Source organism: Staurois parvus, unplaced genomic scaffold (genome assembly GCF_062004578.1).
Source record: "Staurois parvus isolate SC_StPar_1 unplaced genomic scaffold, SC_StPar_1.0 ptg000244l, whole genome shotgun sequence".
NCBI classification, from domain to species: domain Eukaryota; kingdom Metazoa; phylum Chordata; class Amphibia; order Anura; family Ranidae; genus Staurois; species Staurois parvus.
Window position 1 is genome coordinate 10709675 of NW_028318040.1, and position 20903 is coordinate 10730577.

A 20903-nucleotide genomic window follows, 5' to 3' on the forward strand; every position below is an offset into this window, starting at 1 on the left:
TTTGGACCACTCCTCTTCACAAAACGGTTTCAGTGTAGCAATATTCTTGGGATGTCTGGTGTGAATCTCTCTCTTAAGGTCATGCCACAGCATTTCAATCGGGTTGAGGTGAGGACTCTGACTGGGCCACTCCAGAAGGCGTATTCTGTGCTGTTGCAGCCATTGTTTTGTTGAATTACTTGTATGCTTTGGGTCATTGTCCTGTTGCATCACCCATCCTCTGCGGAGCTTCAGTTGGCGGACAGATGGTCGTACGTTTTCCTGCAAAATGTCTTGATAAACTCTGGAATTCATTTTCCCATCAATGACAACAATCCATCCAGGCCCTGAGGCAGCAAAGCAGCCCCAAACCATGATGCTCCCTCCGCCATGTTTTACAGTGGGGATGAGGTTTTGATGTTGGTGTGCTGTGCCTGTTTTTCTCCACACATAGTGTTGTGTGTTCTTCCCAAACAACTCAATCTTGGTTTCATCTGTCCAAAGTATATTTTGCCAGTAGTGCTGTGGAACATCCAGGTGCTCTTTTGCAAACTTCAAACGTGCTGCAATATTCTTTTTGGACAGCAATGGCTTCCTCTGTGGTGTCCTCCCATGTACTCCATTCTTGTTTAATGTTTTCCTTATTGTAGATGTGTCAACAAAAATGTTAGCATGTGCCAGAGATATCTGTAGGTCTTTAGCTGACACTCTGGGATTCTTCTTTACCCCATGCAGCATGCTGCACTGTGCTCTTGCAGTCATTTTTACAGGACGACCACGCCTAGGGAGAGTAGCAACAGTGCTAAACTTTCTCCATTTGTAGACAGTCTGTCTTACCGTGGACACATGAACATCAAGGCCTTTGGAGATACTTTTGTAACCCTTTCCAGCTTCATGCAAGTCAACAATTCTTGATCGTAGGTCTTCTGAGAGCTCTGTTCTGCGAGGCATGGTTCACATCAGACAGTGCTTCTTGAAACCAGTAAACCCAAAACAGGTGTGTGTTTTTTAAGGGCAGGACAGCTGTCAGCAACACATGCAATATCATCACACTGATTGGAGTCAAGTTTGGCTCACTCCTGGCTCCAATTAGCTCTGGGAGAAGTCATTAAGCTAGGGCCTCACATACTTTTTCCTCCCTGCACTGTGAATGTTTACATCTTATGTGCAATTAAACCATGGCAACATCTAATGTTTGTGTAGTATTATGTTCAGCAGACTGTGTTCTTCTATTGTTGTGACTTAGATGACGTTCAGAGCACATTTTATGCCCAATTCATGCAATACTCCACGTAATCCCAAGGGGTTCACATACTTTTTCTTGCAACTGTATATATATATATATATATATATATATATATATATATATATATGTGTGTGATTTTGCACAGAGCAGCCACCCGTTAGTAGTAAAACTGTTATATGGTGGCTGGGAAGTGGATAATAAACATGTCATATTTACCTGCTCTGTGCACTGGTTTTGTGCAGAGCAGCCCCGATCCTCTTTTTCTGGGGTCTTCCACCAGCACTCCTGGCTCCTCCTCTTTAGTGAGTGCCCCCATAGAAAGCCACTTTCTATGAGGGCACTCCTGCATGCTCAATTCTGAGCCATGCTGCCTGTATCTATAGACACAGGCAGCATGGCTCAGCCCTGCCTCCAGCTCCCTCGCCACAGAATTCAATTGATAGCAGTGGGAGCCAATGGCAACTGTCAATCTATCCAGTGAGGAAGGAGAGAGCTAAGAGAGCTACTGCTCTTTGGCACAACGATGGATCATGATTGGGCTTAAGTAGGAGCCCAGGAGCTGGGGGGATTCTCTGGCACAGGTTTTTTACCTTAAGGCATAGACTGCATTAAGGTAAAAAAACCTTAAAGAGTTATAAAACCCAGGACCCTGCATTCAGTCTATCTGATCTCCCACAGTACACAGAACATGGAAGTGCAATTATTTTAGTAAATATAAACTACTAAATACTTTTTCTCATCAGCAGTTAGAGCAGTCTTGTGACTTCTATCAGTGTTCAGCATAGCACTGGTTAAAGCTTGTAGGAAGAGCCTTCATTCTGCTCTAGGAGGATGCAGAACCTATGACCTCTCTCTGGACAGTGCTGATTGGCCCTGTGCTGATCACATGCACTCTCCAAAGAAAAACCTCTCTAACAATGCACACCAAACTGAACATGTGTAGAGTGACTCCACATGATATGTCTTATCAGGAGATAAGAGGGGAACAGTGAAAGAAGGGAAGGATCAGAGGAGACAGGATCAAACAGCGTTTTTACACAATGCAGAGGATTAACCCCTTAGGTTCCACAGTGAGTTTAACAAGCATGCTTTAAAGCGGAACTTCCCCTTTTGGGTGGAACTCCGCTTTAAGTCATGTCAGACTTAGTATTTGGCAGTGCACTCAGTTTAACTAGTTTATAGTTCTGTGGTAAGTACAAGTAGTTTATAGTTCTGTGGTAAGCATGGAAACAAATTACATGCATGGTGTAGATCGTGAAGGATTAAACAGCCCATGTTTAAAATATGCATTCATAGTTGGTAAATCATTTGAAATCATAACACAGTCTGATAGAATAATTTGAACTCAGGGTTTATCAGGTTCCATATTTCTGTTGCATAGGTCACCTTAGAGATGAAAATGAGCAATCGTTTTGTTAAAATCAACCACTTCACATTTGTTGGAATTTGGTAATAAAATTGAAATGTGCCCACAAAAAGTTAATCACACTGAGCTCACTGTTTAGATCTGTATCCAAATACACACAGCTAACTCCCCAATGTCCATGCAACCAGTGAGATTCCCCCCTCAGCCCCATACAAACAGTAAATCTCCAGTATTTACGTCACAAAAGAAATTTGATCCTAAAAGTGTTACTTAAAGCGGAGCTCGACCCAAAAGGGGAAGTTTTCCTCCTTCCCCCCTCCCTGTTATGGATTGGCACCTTTGGGGAGCGGGGGGGAGGGGGTACCAGAATTTGACAGGTACCCGCTCCCACTTCTGCTGTGATTGCCTAGGCACATGACAGATCCCAGAAGACTATGGGACCATTCATAAAGCGAAACGCTACTCGCGCATGTGCAGTGGGAACCTGGCTCTGATAACGCAAGCTGTCACAGCCGAGTGCCCGCACTGCCAATGATGGTGCCGTGGAGAGAGAACCAGACTGCAGTGAGGACACACTTGGATCAAGGGACAGGTTAATGGCTGTTTTTTAAAAGTTAGCAGCTACAGTTTTTGAAGCTGCTGACTTTTATTTTTATAAATCTTGAATGGAGCTCCACTTTAATCGCTTCCCAACTTCCCTATAGCAGAAAAACTGCTACAGGGTGGCACGGGTGCGCAAAATCACACATATATATATATATATATATATATATATATCTGATTTTGCATTTCCGGGTAGGGGGCATACGCACGTGCCCCTACCTGCACCGCCATTCGCAGCCGCGGCTGTCAATCATCAGGTCTCGACCGGTAATTACTCACTGGCACCCAGTTATTTCCGATGATCACCGATGGGGAGGAGGACTGTTTTGTTTACTAACAGTCCTCCTCCCTGTCGGCTCGGGCACACTGGATGGCTGTGCACAGCACAGCCATCCAAAGTAGTGTGTTTACAGTAAAACCCACACACACTGCCCCCTAGTAAACCACTCCCAGCACAGTTAACCCTTTTATCACTCCTCATGCAAACTCCTTCCTACCCAGTGCCATTAGTACAGTGTCAGTGCTTTTACACGTATTGGGATTTTTTTTAATCAAAGACATATCACAGAATATATTCTGGGGTAAATTTATAACGAAATTAGATTTTTTACATTTTTTTACTGGACATATTTAATAGCAAAAAGTCAAAAATATTGTTTTGTTCTCAAAACTGTTGGCCTTTTTTTTTTTGGCGCAAAAAAAATGGCCTGGTCAGGAATGGGGGTAAATCCTCAGGAAGGCAAGTGGTTAAGTAAGAAAAATAAATTAAAATAACAAACACGTTATACTCACAAGCTTTGTGCAGTGATGTTGCACAGAGCAGGCCCGATCTTCCTCTTCTCGGGTCCCTTCCAGCGATCTTGGCACCTTGTCTTCTTGTTGTGGCCCCATAGCAAGCCTTTTGCGATGGGGGCACACAGTGTTTGCCCGCTCCCGAGCTGTGAATCCCCACTTACTACTTGCTGCCAATGACCCCTGCTGCTGCTGTGTGCAGGGGAAGAGAGGGGAAAAGAGATGCAGCTGTGCACAGCTCAGGATCTATTCTCCCCTCTTCCCCTGCACACAGGGAAGGAGGGGGGGCAGAGAAATAGAAAACTTTTAGTTATATTAATGCAAGGAATGCATTACGGTAAAAAAAGATTTTAGCTTTAGTAACCCTATAATGTATACAACTAACTCTCCAATATCCATGCTGCCAGTGAGATCTGCCCCACGATATACTCAGCTAATTCCCCAAGATCCATGCCTTTAGTGAAGTCTGTCCTCAATACATACAGCTTACTCCCCAGTAGAGATAGGAAAGCCTTGAAAAAAATGGAAAAATTGGGAAAAAAACACATTTTTTTTCAGTTTCTTCAAAGCCTTTTTTGTTTTGTTTTTTATTTACAGAGAAATTGGAAAAAAAGGAAAGTGTGAAATATGTTCTTTTACCATGACATTGTATTCAAACTTTAAAACATGAAGACGTTAATGGAAGATTTCCGTGACTTCATGTAACATTTTAAATTATTGCAAGTTCTCTCAGCTCAAGACAAGCAAATCCTGGAACACAATCCAAGTAACACTGTACTTGTCAATGCAGTTCTCAGAAAAGAGAAATATGCATTTCTGCCACTAGGGAGCACTGCAGTAAAGAGGCTCCAGTTTAGTTTGTCTGTGGGCTCCATCTTGTACCGCCTACAGTTGGGTAATTGTTGGGATACAGTAGATGATAGTTTCTGTCCTCTCAAGCCTTCATAGGACAAATTAGTTTAGCTTTATAACCTTTGAATGATTCCTATTAATGTTCTCCACCATCGCAACATAATTGGTTTTCTTTCCCTCCTATCAGTAAAATGGTGAGGCCAACATCTAGAGTTTCGAAACATTTCCACAGTGCAATTTTTGCTGAGAGCAAAGCTGCAATTTGCAAATATTGTAACATTTGGAAAAGAATATTTCTTCTCACAAGGATGATAAAAACACATCCTGTCATACCAGAGGTGCCGTAAAGACAATAACATATACGTTATGGAACAAAATGATGAGGACCATAGTGAAAGTGCAAGTAGTTTTTCCCTTCAGAGTTCTCATTCCAGAAACTCTTCCTGCTGCTTCTGGATCATCACAAATGTTTCTTCACCAGCAGCATTTTCAAGGAAGGAAGTATTGCAAACCCCTGCCCCCCAAACATACAAAATTCCTTCATTTATAGATAACATGACACCTGAAAATCAGGAGAACATTGATCAAGCTCTTCATAGAACAATATATGCTTCTGGATCAGAATTGTCAATAACTGAAAATACATATTGGCAGGAAGCATTTACATTATGAGGGAAAGGGGGGTGGTTACATGTTCTCATGTATAGGTGAAATGTTCATAATGCATACAATACGTGTTATTCTATTTGTAATAAAAAATACAATTTTAAAAAGCAAGTTTAGTTTATTTACTTAATAAGCTGTACTTTTATTTCAAGCATAATTATTTTATATACACTGCATTTCACCTTCCCAGTGTAACAAAATGACTTTCAATTTGTAAAACTACTCAACATTTAATCTTTTTTTAAATGTTTTCAAAATTTCCATTTTTTCAGAAAAAAAAAAAAACAGGGAAAATTTTTTTTTTACCATGGCTTCAAAAGTTCTTGAAATTCTACATCTCTACTCCCCAGTATCTGTGACACCAATGAGATCTGCTCCCAGTACTCACAGCTAACTCTCCATTATCCTTGACACCAATGAGATATGTCCCTTAATACACAGAGCTTATCTCACTCCCCAGTGTCCATGTCCCCATTGAGATCTGCGCTTAAAACACACAACTATTTTTCTAGTATCCATACCACCAGTGAACTTTAATCTCAATGCACAAACTGCCAAGTATCCAGGCCATTAGTGAAATCTGTGCTCCAGTACACACAACTCACTTAAAAGTATCCTGAACACCAGTGCAATCTGTGCTCCAGTTCACTCCCCAGTGTCCACTCTCCAGTATACACAGCTCGCTTTCTATTAACCATGCTACCAATAAGATCTTCTCTCAATACACTGATATCTCTCCAGTATCCAGGCCACAAATAGAATTTGTACTTTAGTGCATACAGTTCATTTCTCAGTATTTTTTCCACCAGTGATATCTGCCCTGTACACACAGCTCACTCTTCAGTAGCCATGTCATCAGTGAAATCTGCTCTCCAGTACACAAAGCACACTTCCCAATATCTATGCCACCAGTGAGTTCTACACTCCAAAACACATAGCTCACTTCTCAGCATTCATATCAACAGTAAGATCGCCCCTATATTACACATAGCCCGATCTACATTATCCATTCCACCAATGAGTTCTACACTCCAACACACACAGCTCACTTCTCAGCATTCATATCAACAGTAAGATCTCCCCTATATTACACATAGCCCGATCTACATTATCCATTCCACCAGTGAGTTCTACACTCCAACACACACAGCTCACTTCTCAGCATTCATATCAACAGTAAGATCGTCCCTATATTACACATAGCCTGATCTACATTATCCATTCCACCAGTGAATTCTACACTCCAACACACACAGCTCACTTCTCAGCATTCATATCAACAGTAAGATTGTCCCTATATTACACATAGCCTGATCTACATTATCCATTCCACCAGTGAGTTCTACACTCCAACACACACAGCTCACTTCTCAGCATTCATATCAACAGTAAGATCGTCCCTATATTACACATAGCCTGATCTACATTTGTCATGGAAATTTTGTATTGTTGGTTGAACTTTAAATGTGTCATATATTCGTGTTATTTATATGTCTCTCGTGTGGCTTAATTAAAGCTCTGAAGGCTGCAATTGGGCCATGCGCATGTACAATGTATGTATTACAGTACTCAGCTCGGTAATGGATGAGATGGCAGATCTGCGCTTATAGACCGGCGTGTATACCACCACGGCATTCGATGCGAATGCAGCTGGCGGTAGGCCGCGGGCCTGTATCCACATATCAGCAGCATAGTACCACATGGACTTCATAACGCAAGGCGCCAAGCGGTGTGAACTCCGCGTGTAGGCTTATGCATATCTTACAACCCATTACCAACCTGAAACTGTATCTGGATGGATGTGTTTTAATAAAGATCGTATCGGGCCCATCCAGGTACAGACTGGTGTTTAATAAAGATCGTATCTGGCCCATCCAGGTACAGACTGATGTTTCTAGGGAATGCTTGTACAAAGAATTTACATACCAATGGGAGCTACTAGGACAGGAAGTATGCTCTCCATAGAGGGCTCATGGGGGGAAGGGGAGGAAGTCTGCTGACCTCAGAGGGCTCATGGGGGAGGACCAGTGATAGAAAATAGGAAAGGCTATGCTCCAATCGGAATGTACATCCTGTGTATAGGCACTCCCCATTGCATTGTTCTGTGGGAGGGGATTGACCTTATTCATGTGGGGGACGTGTGTGTGTTTGTAATAAAACCGGGGGCTGAGTCTGAAGCCAGCCTCTATGTGAATTCCAACAGCAACCTGAAAGTGTTGTGTGATCATTTCCAGGTATAGGGAGCTCCAATCCCCACATTTCAACAGAGCTAACCCAGTTGGATGGGCAGGAATCGTGTAGTTTAGCTGCAGTCGTGGTAAGCGAGATTCGCACAGCTTTATGGGGGATTTCTGCGCATCCAACTGCGAGTACTCACGGTAAGGAGAAATTCGTTAAAGCGAATTTCCAAGACACATTATCCATTCCACCAGTGAGTTCTACACTCCAAAACACACAGCTCACTTCTCAGCATTCATATCAACAGTAAAATCGTCCCTATATTACACATAGCCCGATCTACATTATCCATTCCACCAGTGAGTTCTACACTCCAAAACACACAGCTCACGTCCTGGTATACATGCCACCATTGAGATCTTCTCTGCATTACACATATCTCATTTCCCTGTATTATATCCTATGAAATCTGCATGTCAGTTCACACAGCTCACTCGCACAGCTTTGTTTAACAAAATGTTGAAAAACCCTTATCCATATTTTAAGAATATATTTGATCTTATGTTAACCCATAACGCTTTACATTTATATCAATATATATCTAGACATCTAGCATTCTGTCTACATTTAGAGGACTGGACTTTGAGATTGTACTATGTGTTGTCAGTTCTGTTGGACTTCACCACAGTTGCTAGCTAAGACTATGAAACCCCAAATCCAAAGTAATTTATTGCAACATTCTGAATTTCCCATTCAAGGAACATACATCAGTTTGCAAATGTTCATGAAATCAGTGAATAAAGGTACGTTAAAAAGCATGCAGGGAAATGTGCATTATGTCAGTACTTACATTACTTTTACAGGATCGTTTCATGTGTAGCCAGACAGAATCAGACACTATTTCAAGAAATGAGTCAGAATAGAGCAAATAATAATACGCCACGATTCGGAAAGAGGGCAGCATCTCAGGGGTCAAGTTAATTCTCAATGAAGTGATCTCTTCTCCTTTTCTCCTTGTCTGAACTTTAGTCTGCAGTATTTTTCCTCTGCTTATCACCTGAGCAAAACATAAGGAACATTGTAATTAAAGTATTCTCTGGCTTCCTTAATGATGCAAATCCTGCTGTTGACATATGCATAGTTCACCATTTTTACTGCCCCTTCAAAGCCTATGTATTCTAGTTAGTAGACTAGTGTACTGTGTACTTACCTACTTAGCACATGCTACGCTTTTATTACCTTCCTGCTAGCATATGTTGCCTTATGTATAATCTCCATTAGCAAAAATTGAAGAAAAGTGAATATTAGACTGTTCAAAAAAAAAATAGCAGTGTTTGTATTCTTCTTTACAAACTCAAACATTCACTATATAAACTGAAAAATGTTTGAAGATTTTGCTTTCCTTTTGAATCACTTAATGAATATTTAGTTGTATAAGCACTGTTTCTGAGAACTGCTGTACATCTGTGTTGCATGGAGTCAACCAACTTCTGGCACCTGTGAACAGGTATTCCAGCCCAGGATGATTGGACTACATTCCACAGTTCTTCTCTATTTCTTGGTTTTGCCTCAGAAGCTGCATTTTTTATGTCACCCCACAAGTTTTCTATTGGATTAAGATCCGGGGATTGGGCTGGCCACTCCATAACGTCAATCTTGTTGGTCTGGAACCAAGATGTTGCACGTTTACTGGTGTGTTTGGGGTCATTGTCTTGTTGGAACACCCATTTCAAGGGCATTTCCTCTTCAGCATAAGGCAGCATGACCTCTTCAAGTATTCTGATGTATTCAAACTGATCCATGATTCCTGGTATGCGATAAATAGGCCCAACACCGTAGCATGATAAACATCCCCATATCATGATGCTTGCGCAACCATGCTTCACTGTCTTCACAGTGTACTGTGGCTTGAATTCAGTGTTTGGGGGTCGTCCGACAAACTGTCTCCGGCCACTAGGCTCAAAAAGTACAATCTTACTTTCATCAGTCCACAAAATGTTGCGCCATTTCTCTTTAGGCCAGTCAATGTGCTCTTTGGCAAATTGTAACCTCTTCAGCACATGTCTTTTTTTCAACAGTGGGACTTTGCAGGGGCTTCTTGCTGATAGCTTGGCTTCACATAGGCGTCTTCTAATTGTAACAGTACTCACAGGTAACTTTAGACCTTCTTTTATCTTCCTGGAGCTGATTGTTGGCTGAGTCCTTGCCATTTTGGCTATTCTTCTATCCATTCGAATGGTAGTTTTTCGCTTTCTTCCACGTCTTTCAGGTTTTGGTTGCCATTTTAAAGCATTTGCGATCATTTTAGCTGAGCAGCCTATAATTTTCTGCACTTCTTTATATATTTTCCCCTCTCCAATCAACTTTTTAATCAAGGTACGCTGTTCTTCTGAACAATGTCTGGAACGACTCATTTTCCTCAGAATTTCAGAGAGAAATGTACTGTAACCAGCATGTACAACATTTGCTGCCTTCCTTCCTTAAATAAGGGCAATAATTGCCACATGGTTTTCAAAGAATGAATGACCTCACTAATAGAACCCCACACTGCTATTATTTTGAACATGACCCTTTCAATTAGTGATTCAATTACACAGAATCAGCAGCATGCATGTCATGACTGTTGGGTCTGTTGGATTTCTATTACTCTACTACACCTGCTAGTAAATTATCTGCCATGTAGAAATATAATTTCTACCAAAAACAGTGATTGATCAGGTTAATGATGTCAGACTGCTATTATTTTGATCACAACTGTACATGGGAACAAGGGATCAGGTTTTAGTAATTGATCTACTAGATAGCTTTGTAGTGGAGGAATGTTTTGATGTGCTAAACATGTGCTTTCCACAGAGAATGCTCTATTATAGGAGACAGGACAACCACTAAATAAACTACCTTATCTCAGACTTTATGGACATAATTATCTGGACCAGGCCATTTGAATTTTTTTTGCTTTTACGATGGCCACTTCAAAGTACCCTCTCTTTAGATATGCAATGGGGATGGCCATCTGTCCAGGAATGCACAATTTTCATAGGCTATGACCTTACATAACTAATGTTCCCTCCAAACAAAGGTTATAACCTGGCATACATAATTTTAGCAGCAAAATGGTAGGCTCTGGTAAGGGGCTGAGTTATGCTAAATATATGGGATGGGGATATTGTCCAATCCTGGATGAGATGCGTCAGATATAGGAGATGGATTAGATAGTTCTACAAATCAGGATGGCCTGGTATATATACATGATTTTGCATTTCTGGGTAGGGGGCGTTTGCAAGGTGTGCGCGCGCCCTACCTGTGCCACCATTCACGGCCACGGCTGTCAATCAGCGGGTCTCGGATGGTGATTACTCGCCGGCGCCCGGTGATTGCCGAGAATCTCCAACAGGGGGGAAGCACTGTTAGCAAACAAAACAGTTTTCCTCTCTGTCAGGTCTTGCACACTGCTTTGCATGGCTGTGCACAGTACAGCCATGCAAAGCAGTGTGCATACAGTGAAGCACAAACACAGCACACATTGTAAAACAGTTAACCCTTTGATCTCCTCACATGTTAACCCCTTCCTGCCCAGTGCCATTAGTACAGTGTCAGTGCTTTTTATTAACACTGATCACTGTACTGGTGTCACTGGGGATGTCAGTGACACCAAGTCAGTTGCCCCCCAGTGTCAGAATGTCCATCGCAGTCCCTCTATAAGTCACTTATCGCCACCATTACTAGTAAAAATAAAAAATGTAAAAAAAAACCAGTGTATATACTGCCATTTGCAAACGCTATAACTTCCACATAAACCAATTAATTTATACTTATTTGGATTTTTCTTTTAGTAAAGACATGTCGCAGAATACATTTTGGCCTAAATTTATGACAAAATTTGATTTTTTAATTTTTTTTACTGGACGTTTAATAGCAAAAAGTAAAAAATATTGTATTTGTTCTCAAAATTGTTGATCTTTTTTTTTATAGCGCAAAAAATAAAAAATCAAATACCACCAGATAGCTCTATTCGTGGGTAAAAAAGGATGTAAATTTAATTTGGGTGCAGCATTGCATGACCGTGCAATTGTCAGTTAAAATAACACCATAATGCAAAAAATGGCCTGGTCAGGAAGGGGGGTAAATCATCTGGAGGGCAAGTGGTTAAAGCAGTATTAAACCCAAAGGGAAATGTTTAATATATTGCAGCTTATCGATTCTTAGATGTAATGGCTGCATTGAAATTCCTTTTTTAAGCTTTTTTTCTTCTGTTTTCATCTGATGATCCAGCCACCATGTTTGTTGTTTTTTAAAAGCTCAAGCTCCCCAGCAGAATGTATCAGTTTACATGGATAAGGCAAACCATTTAACACTGGCAGTGGTGAATAAAATCATCAGCTTTTATTTATTCAGGTAAGCTGGAGTTTGGCTTCAATTAGTTAATGTTCATACATTTAAGACTGCCCTCCCCCAAGACTGACAGTGCTGCTGTCTGTTGTGGCTCCTGTGCTCAGTCATCCAGAGTGGTACCTGTATGATACAGGAGGTGTGTTACTGGCCAGATCCCCTGGTGAAAACGGGACGGCACTAAGGAAAAGAAAACTGATGCAGCCACCACATCTAACGATTGATAAGGTGCAATATATTACATTTTTGGTTTGGGGTTTATTAGGTAATTAAAAAAAAAATGTTAGCCCCCTTTCTTTCAGCTGCACCCCCTCACCCCTCCTTAGGGGATTGAATCTTTTGCATGCTCATGGAAAGTTGCAGGAGCAGGGACATCCAAACATTCTCTACTAGGTAACAAAGGAGGAAATACTGTTTTTAAAAAATCTTTTAAATAAAAAAACATAATAAAAATTGTATCTCTGAATGAAAGGGAGGGAGAAGAAAACATGGCAAAATAAACACTAGTTTAGGGTGAAAGTCACCTTTAAATGGGTGGCCCATGATTATACTATCAAAGGTCACATCATCCAATTACCATATTTTCCAGCGTATAAGACGACTTTTTAACCCATGAAAATCATCTCAAAAGTTGGGGGTCGTCTTATACGCCGGGTGTCGTCTTATAAGCCTGTATACTGCGTGCTGAAACTTACCGGTGTAGGGGCAAGATCTGCCTCCCGTGAAGATCTGTCCCCCTTGAAGCAACTGCGCATGTCACAGTTTTAGGCATAAGAAGCCGATCGCCGATCAACATTAGCATCGAGCTAACCGCTTTTCTGCTGCACCGCTGATCACGCTTAAACACACCGCTGATCACTAGCCACCGCCGATGCTCCAGCAAGATGGATCAAAGATGCGTATTGGGGAGCATCATCGATCGGAGAGAGGACAGTTACATGGGGGGGGATTGTGACATGGGGAGGACAGTGACATGGGGAGTACAGTGACATGGGGGGGCATGACATGGGGAGGACACTAACATGTGGGGGGGGTCAGTGACATGGGTGGCCATAACATGTGGGGGGGGCAGTGACATATGGGGCGGCATGACATGCGGAGGACAGTGACATGAGGGGGGGGACTGACATGGGAGAACAGTGACATGTGGGGGGGGAAATGACATGGGGAGGACAGTGACATGTGGGGGGAGGACAGTGGGGGGGCCTGACATGGGGAGGACAGTGAAATGTGGAGGTGGGAAGTGACATGGGGGGGCCATGACATGTGGGGGGGGTCAGTGACATGTGGAGGACAGTGACATGTGGGGGGTCAGTGACATAGGGAGGACAGTGACATTGGGGGGAGCAGTGACATTGGGAGGACAGTGACATGAGGGGGGGCACTGACATGGAGAGGACAGTGACATGAGGGGGGGCAGTGACATGGGGGGCCTGACATGGAGAGGACAGTGACATGAGGGGGGGCAGTTGACATGGGGGGCCTGACATGGGGAAGACAGTGACATTTGGGGGGGCAGTGACATGGGGTAGTCTTATACAGCGAGTATAGCCTAAACCCTATATTTTAACAGGAAAAGTAGGGGGTCGTCTTATACGCCCAGTCGTCTTATATGCCGGAAAATACGGTAACTTCTAAATAAAAGAAACTATGAAACAGCCTTATAGAAGACAAACACAATGTAAGATTAAAAAAAATTACGATGGGCTAACCATCAATTTTTCACTCAAAGAGATAAACTGGGCATGCTGTTGACCAATAAATATATTCCAAACCAAACACAACTGCTATCCCAAAAATCAGGATGGATACTGGTGTCACAAGAGGTTTTGCAAAAATGTTCACATTTTTATACTATTTACAACTTCATTCATGCCAAATAGTCTAGCTTTCACTATACTTCCAGCGCTGCAAATTTGAGAGCAGTGGCCCTTAACCACTTTAGCACTGCCCCATACCAGAAATACTGCTACAGGGCAGCAGCGGTGTTCAAGTGGTTAAACACAGAAGCCATACTGACATTTATAAACTCCCCTTTCCCTTGCCCATTTACAGAAAGCCTTGTATTGTGTGAATGGTTCAGAGTGGTGGTGGCATACACATCATAAGAGTTAATTACTGTACTGTATATGGTACACAGAAAATTTTAACTCTATAACTGCTTGTTAAGAATATGAAAAAGTTTAATGTCCACTTTCGTGGCACAGGTGCACTTTAACTGCAATTCCGTTGCTTCAGAAAATGTTTAATTATCTTCAATTATTAAATAGATGAATCGTTATTAAATTAAATCATTGTCCTTACCAAAATTGTAAAGTAATCAACTCTGCGTTTGGTTTCTTCATCTTGACTTTTTATGTACAAAGAGATATCAGCAGCATTCTTTCCATCTAAAACAGCATTTATGTGCAGAAAGTTTTTAAATGGTGATTGGTAGGCCTTTGCTTTTAAGGTTACACTTGCCTGTTGCTCATCTGGTAAGGGTTGTTCAGCTGTTTTCACCTACAGGTACATAATTTAAGTTATTTTACTATTCTGTGACAAGAGAAAACAAGAATGATCACAATTAGAGATTTTATGTGCAATATGATCAGGCTCATTGAACAGTAAGAATGTAGACTAGAGAAAAAAGTGTTGTAGTTAGTGTATGGGTCATGACCAAAAGTGTGCGCTGGCATTATAAAAAAAAAAGGATGGGAGAAGGGGGTGACAATGCATTTGAGAGTTGTCCATAGCGGATCTGTTTTGAAGTGTTCCGTACCCTCTCAGCACCTCCAGCTATGAAAGAGCCCAACCATAGTCTACCATCGATTAGGGATCAGTCCACTATATTCCAGGTAGCTGAACCATTGTCCCACTGACCCCAGAAACCTTCTTGAAAGGATATACAATGTGATACTCAACTTGCAAAACAACAACATCTGCTGACCCTGGGTGCCCAACTTTACAGCTAGATGGGGATTTGGCAGAAATTATATTCAGCCGACGTAGCTCAACTCTTGTTTCTTAATAGAGCCCTCACAGCTTACCCACATCACCACTCACTCCCTCTGCATATTATGGGGATGCAATAACTATAGCACAATTTGCTGATCTGTTACAAAGAGAAATTAGTGAAGCTAGTGCAAAAATTGCTAAGGAAATTAAACAGGACTTCGTGGATCTCAGCTATTGCCTTCATACTATTGACTAAAAATTGGATGATATAGTCTCCACAGTTTCTCAGAATACTAGACAGCTGGAAATGCTTCAATCCCAACTTGATATGGCAAATGCTAAAATAGAAGACTTGGAAAATAGGTCTTAAAGAGATCATTTTCAAATTAAAGGTATCCCTAAACAAATTAAAGATTTGGAAGTGCAAAATAAGAATGTACTAAGGACTCTCTATTGGATAATCATGATATTCATTTGAAAAAAGACAAGGTCCAAAAGGCCCTTACATCTCCGAGGCAGGACAGCATTCCCAGAGATGTTATAGTAAAGACACATTTCTTCAGAATCAAAGAAGCAGTGATGAAGGACTCCAGGGACTGTGCTAACCTGAAACTCAGAGATCCTGCTATACAAATCATAATGAATTTGGCTTCTGTTATAGTGCAGAAATTACAAGCATTAAATCCACTCCTGCAACCACCGATTTCCCACAAGATATAATATTGTAAGATACAAGTACAAATCCCATTTTTCTCAACTCTCCAAGACATTGAGAAACTACTACATACAGTACATTGGGCCTTATCACCAGGACATGCAAACCACTTTCCTCTCTGTAGGCAACAGCAACTTTGCTCTCTGGAAGTTGTACATTATCCAAACTGAAATTAAGCCTGTTCAATGGTTTTCTAATCTACTCTTGAGGCTTTTGTCTCTCATGATGTGACGCCTCAGTAGCCTTGTTTTGGGTGTTATGAGTAGTAGAACAAGAAACTTTGTAAGGCAGCTGAAAAAGATGACAGCCAAATGGGGTTTGCCTGTGAGCTAAAAGGGGTGTCCTGAGCACCCAAATGCCAGGGACACAAACTACCTGAGGACCCATCTGGATGAACAAACAGCCCTCCACTTCTAGAAGTAGGGGAGCACCTTCATGCAGTGGGCTTATTTGAAGGATTAGCTCACCTCTGACTTCTGGCTGGGTGCGGGTTGGTTTATTAGGGTCTGTTGCTGAAGTAGACTAAATTGGTTTGAGTTCTCCATTCCCTCCACCGACCTCCTGCGTTGAGGCAGGAGCAAGCTCTGGCCACTTATGGCATAGTCACAGTGTCTGGAGAAGGGACAAGGAGACATCATTCCTTGAAGGCTAATCTGGTCAGATGCTGCTTGGAAGCATCAGTGTTCCAACTACACAGCCGAAGTGCTTTGCACATCTGAAAGCACATCAGTCCCATACAAGACACAAGCAAAGATGTTTGTAGTAAACCACCACAACTAAAGTACAGTTCTGTGAACATTTGCTTCAGCTACTGCAGGTAATGGAAACCTACCCCAGTGGTGGTGGTCCCTTTATGAAAATCCACCCACTCTGATATGATTTGAGAGAATAAAATTACTGCCAACATATGATGTAGAGCCAAACCAGTCAATTCAAACTGGAATTTATGGAGGGACTCTAGCTGACTGCAAAATCCTGAGAGGTAAGAACCCGTTTAGTGGTGTTCCTGTTAAAGTGAATCAATGGTGCACATGCAGTAACAAAAAGACCACTTATTAAAAAATCCCTCAAAGGGGGAAAAAGTCTGTCTCAAATGGGGCCTAGGTTCTTTTAGAATATCTACAGTCTGCAAAAAAGAATGAAGCTGGTGAAGCCAAAAGTTCTTTGAAGTTGTAGGAGCTCCAAAAGACCCATGGCCTGGAATAGCAGGTTGAGCATCTAAATGTAAAATGTACTGTACATATAAGTTTTAAAACAACCCCTATAAATTGAATTCAAAGGTAGGAGACTGCAGTACCCCAAAAACAGTGTCATCAAACGTGCACTGCGGAGACTATGAATCAGAAATAGTAACAAAAGCCCTGGGATCCAGTTTTATTCAAAGGCTCAGAGCCAGAAAACAGCTAGAAAGTCCAGAGTGGACATGACGTCCATGTGGACATGGGGGTGTGTCTTTGGAAAGACATGTTGGGGTTCATTTACTAAAGCTGGAGAGTGCAAAATCACTCACTTCTGCATAGAAACCAATCAGCTTCTAACCTCAGCTTGTTCAATTAAGCTTTGGCAATAAAACAAGGAAGCTGATTGGTTTCTATGCAGAAGTGAGCCTGATTTTGTACTATCCAGCAGTAAATCCAAACAGTGAAACTAGGCTGAAGATCCATGTGGTGCCTCTAGAGCTGAAGTAGCAGTTGGAAGGTGCTCTTTCTGGGCTGATTATAGGCAAGAGATCAGAAAGCACACACATGCAACACTCAACCTAGAAAATGACATCACTCGTTCCTTCAGCCATTTCCCTTACTATAATAAAATCAGTGGTGGCGGGACATTATATATAGCATTTTCTACAAGGCCAGCCATTATTTGTATACCACTGTAGTTGCCCCCAAAGGAGCTGTTGGAAATATTCCCAGGTTCTTTCCCAGTGGATTGCCCCGCAGGGAGGAACATGAACACAGTCATTATTTTCCTCAACAACCAGTTTAGGGGTGTTGTTTTTGTTGTTTTCATTTTTGGAGAACTTGGATAGGGTTGAGGGCATTGAGTGAGATACTTCAAAAACAGTAAATATGTACAAGTTAGGTACAGTGATAATCCTTTCTATAAAGCTGAAGCAGAGGTCCTTGCATATAGCAAACTGTGGGCTTGGCTTGTAGTAGAAACAGTTAAATGCAGAGCTGAAGCAAATGTCCTTGTATATAGCAAATGGTGGACTTGGCTTTGTAATAGAAGCAGTTAAAGCACACAAGCTTCTTCCTTTACAGCAACAAGAGCAGAGTACCTTCACAGAGAACTAGATAGACTAAGCTCTTCAGAACACTAGCCGATGTTCCCATTAACATACATACAGCTGACTCTTTAGCACAAGAGGGGTGGCAGCAGCCCAAAAGTCTCTAAGATCTCTCACAACAGTCTGTACTCACAAAATGTCCAGGGACAGTTAGTTGCCTCCTTCCAACCTCTTCAGTGATACAAGACTAGATCTTCAGTGGACAGCCCCTCAGTCAGTACTCTGTAGCTTCAGCATCCCTCAGCTCACCCACCAAAGCCTCACGAACAGCAAGCACATGGCATCACTGCCTTTGAGGGATCCCTCCATGTTGGACTGATCCTCAGCCGGAAAAGACCCAGAAGCCCAGTCTCTAAGAGCATTTATGCAGTTACCCAGAAGCCTTCAGGGCCCTTCTCCCTGGGATTGGCCAGGGCTGAATAAATATTCATACTGCCATCTGCATAGCTCCACACCTATATTTCAGAGAATTATACAACCCTCTGGAAGCAGAGGGAGCAAACAGACCAGCAGCATCTGAAAACACTGAACTGACCTAATAATCAGCTGCACTGGTTACAGTGAGCACAGCTAAATTTGCCTGACACAACAAATGGAGCCACATTGGTTACAGAGAGGCAGGCTAGAGGTTCCTAACAAAACACACCCAGCTCCACTGAACACCGTGAGCCAGTACTAGATCTAACTAATCTTAGCACTTATCTAGGAGAGTGCTACGCAACTGTATCACCAACAAGGCTGGACATTATATAAATATACAACACTCTTACTTTAAAACAGATTGTCCATAACAAACTATTTAAAATGGCAGAAAACATGGAGTTAGGCTTTAAAAGATAACATATTAGCAAATATGAGTGTAATGCAGAGATGTACTGAACAGACGATGCACACTTCTGCTATCCTCATATTGTAGAACTGCAGCCAAGCCTTTTTCACCACCTAATTATGTAGGGGGTAAATCTTAAGATGGCCATACACAGCTCGAATTTCAGCTAATTTTCAAGTTGTTGGTCGCCCTACCGACACTACCCAGCTCAACTGCTATTGAGAAATTGAAGCAGCTGGTCAGAAAAAGGTTGACGGAACAGTGACTGCAGCCAATCAACTGTAGTCACTAGAGATGAGCAAATCGAACTTGGCGAAGTGGAATTCGTTTCGAATATTAGGAAAAATTCGATTCGCGCCGAATCCGAAAATTAGCAGACTTCGGATGCGCGAATCGAAATTTTTCCAAAAATGGCGGCGACGTGTGTGGCGACGGAGCGGGGATCTCTGGGAAGGCGTGCAGACAAGGCGCACTGACCCATAATGCATTCATTCATGACATGTGATCGCATTAGCCAATCAGCAGCCAGCCAGCACTGTGTAATGGTGGAGCTATAAATTGCGGCCATCTTACAATTCTCCATTTGCCTCCGGTCATTCAAGAGAAACAGACCTCTCTGTATTAGGGACAGAGTTAGGGCCACAGATACTTTAGGGACACAGAATCGTTACTTAGGGACACAGAATTGTTACTCAGGGACACAGAACTGTTACTCAGGGACACAGAACTGTTACTCAGGGACACAGAACTGTTACTCAGGGACAGACACAGAATTGTTACTGAGGGACACAGAATTGTTACTGAGGGACACAGAATTGTTACTGAGGGACACAGAATTGTTACTCAGGGACAGACACAGAATTGTTACTGAGGGACACAGAACTGTTACTCAGGGACACAGAACTGTTACTCAGGGACACAGAATTGTTACTCAGGGACAGACACAGAATTGTTACTGAGGGACACAGAATTGATACTGAGGGACACAGAATTGTTACTGAGGGATACAGAATTGTTACTGAGGGACACAGAATTGTTATTCAGGGACACAGAACTGTTACTCAGGGACACAGAACTGTTACTCAGGGACACAGAACTGTTACTCAGGGACAGACACAGAATTGTTACTGAGGGACACAGAATTGTTACTGAGGGACACAGAATTGTTACTCAGGGACAGACACAGAATTGTTACTGAGGGACACAGAACTGTTACTCAGGGACACAGAACTGTTACTCAGGGACACAGAACTGTTACTCAGGGACACAGAATTGTTACTCAGGGACAGACACAGAATTGTTACTGAGGGACACAGAATTGTTACTGAGGGACACAGAATAGTTACTGAGGGACACAGAATTGTTACTCAGGGACAGACACAGAATTGTTACTGAGGGACACAGAATTGTTACTGAGGGACACAGAATTGTTACTGAGGGACACAGAATAGTTACTGAGGGACACAGAATTGTTACTCAGGGACAGTGTTAGGAATGGACTGGCCAGCAATGGTGGGACTCACCTGCCTTTTGATCTGCAGTACCAGGGCTGGCCAGCGGGTGTTCCCAGCAATCAGAGACTCAACTCTGCAGCCAGCTAACACCTGTAACTGATGATGCTGGGGTATTTAAGGGATGGCCAGACCCACAGACTCTGCCTTGGTGTTGTGTTTGTCCTGGGCCCTGTATCTGTCCTGCATCCTGTTTCTGTTCCTTTGCTGACTTCTCCTGCTCTGATCCTGGCTTGTGACCCTGACCATCCCTCTGTCTGACCCTCTGTACTACGCTGCTTGCTACCTGTTCTGATCCCTGGCTTGTGACCCGGACCATCCCTCTGCCTGACCCTCTGTACTATGCTGCTTGCTACCTGCTGAACCTGGCCTGTGACCCCGACCATTCTCCGCTTGCTCCCCCTGTACCTACCTGCCCAATTGATATTGACCCGGCCTGCCTGACGACGCTTGCTTGTATGTACTGTTATCTGTGGGTGGTTTGGTTTGGTTTGTTTGCACTGTATTATGTTTTAGTATTGCACTGCGTTTATGTTTGTACTGTTAGTGT

General features: G+C 42.4%; 1 protein-coding gene across 1 annotated transcript in view; it reads right to left on the reverse strand.

Annotated features, from left to right (window-relative positions):
* Window positions 1-20903, reverse strand: part of LOC149459884 (complement C3-like) — a 230222-nt gene that overhangs the window by 139585 nt on the left and 69734 nt on the right. The window contains exons 12-13 of the mRNA XM_089680584.1: window positions 14376-14573; window positions 8533-8739 (exon numbers count right to left, since the gene is read on the reverse strand). Coding sequence (XP_089536710.1) covers window positions 8533-8739; window positions 14376-14573 — 405 coding nt within the window. The remainder of the gene's footprint in view (window positions 1-8532; window positions 8740-14375; window positions 14574-20903) is intronic.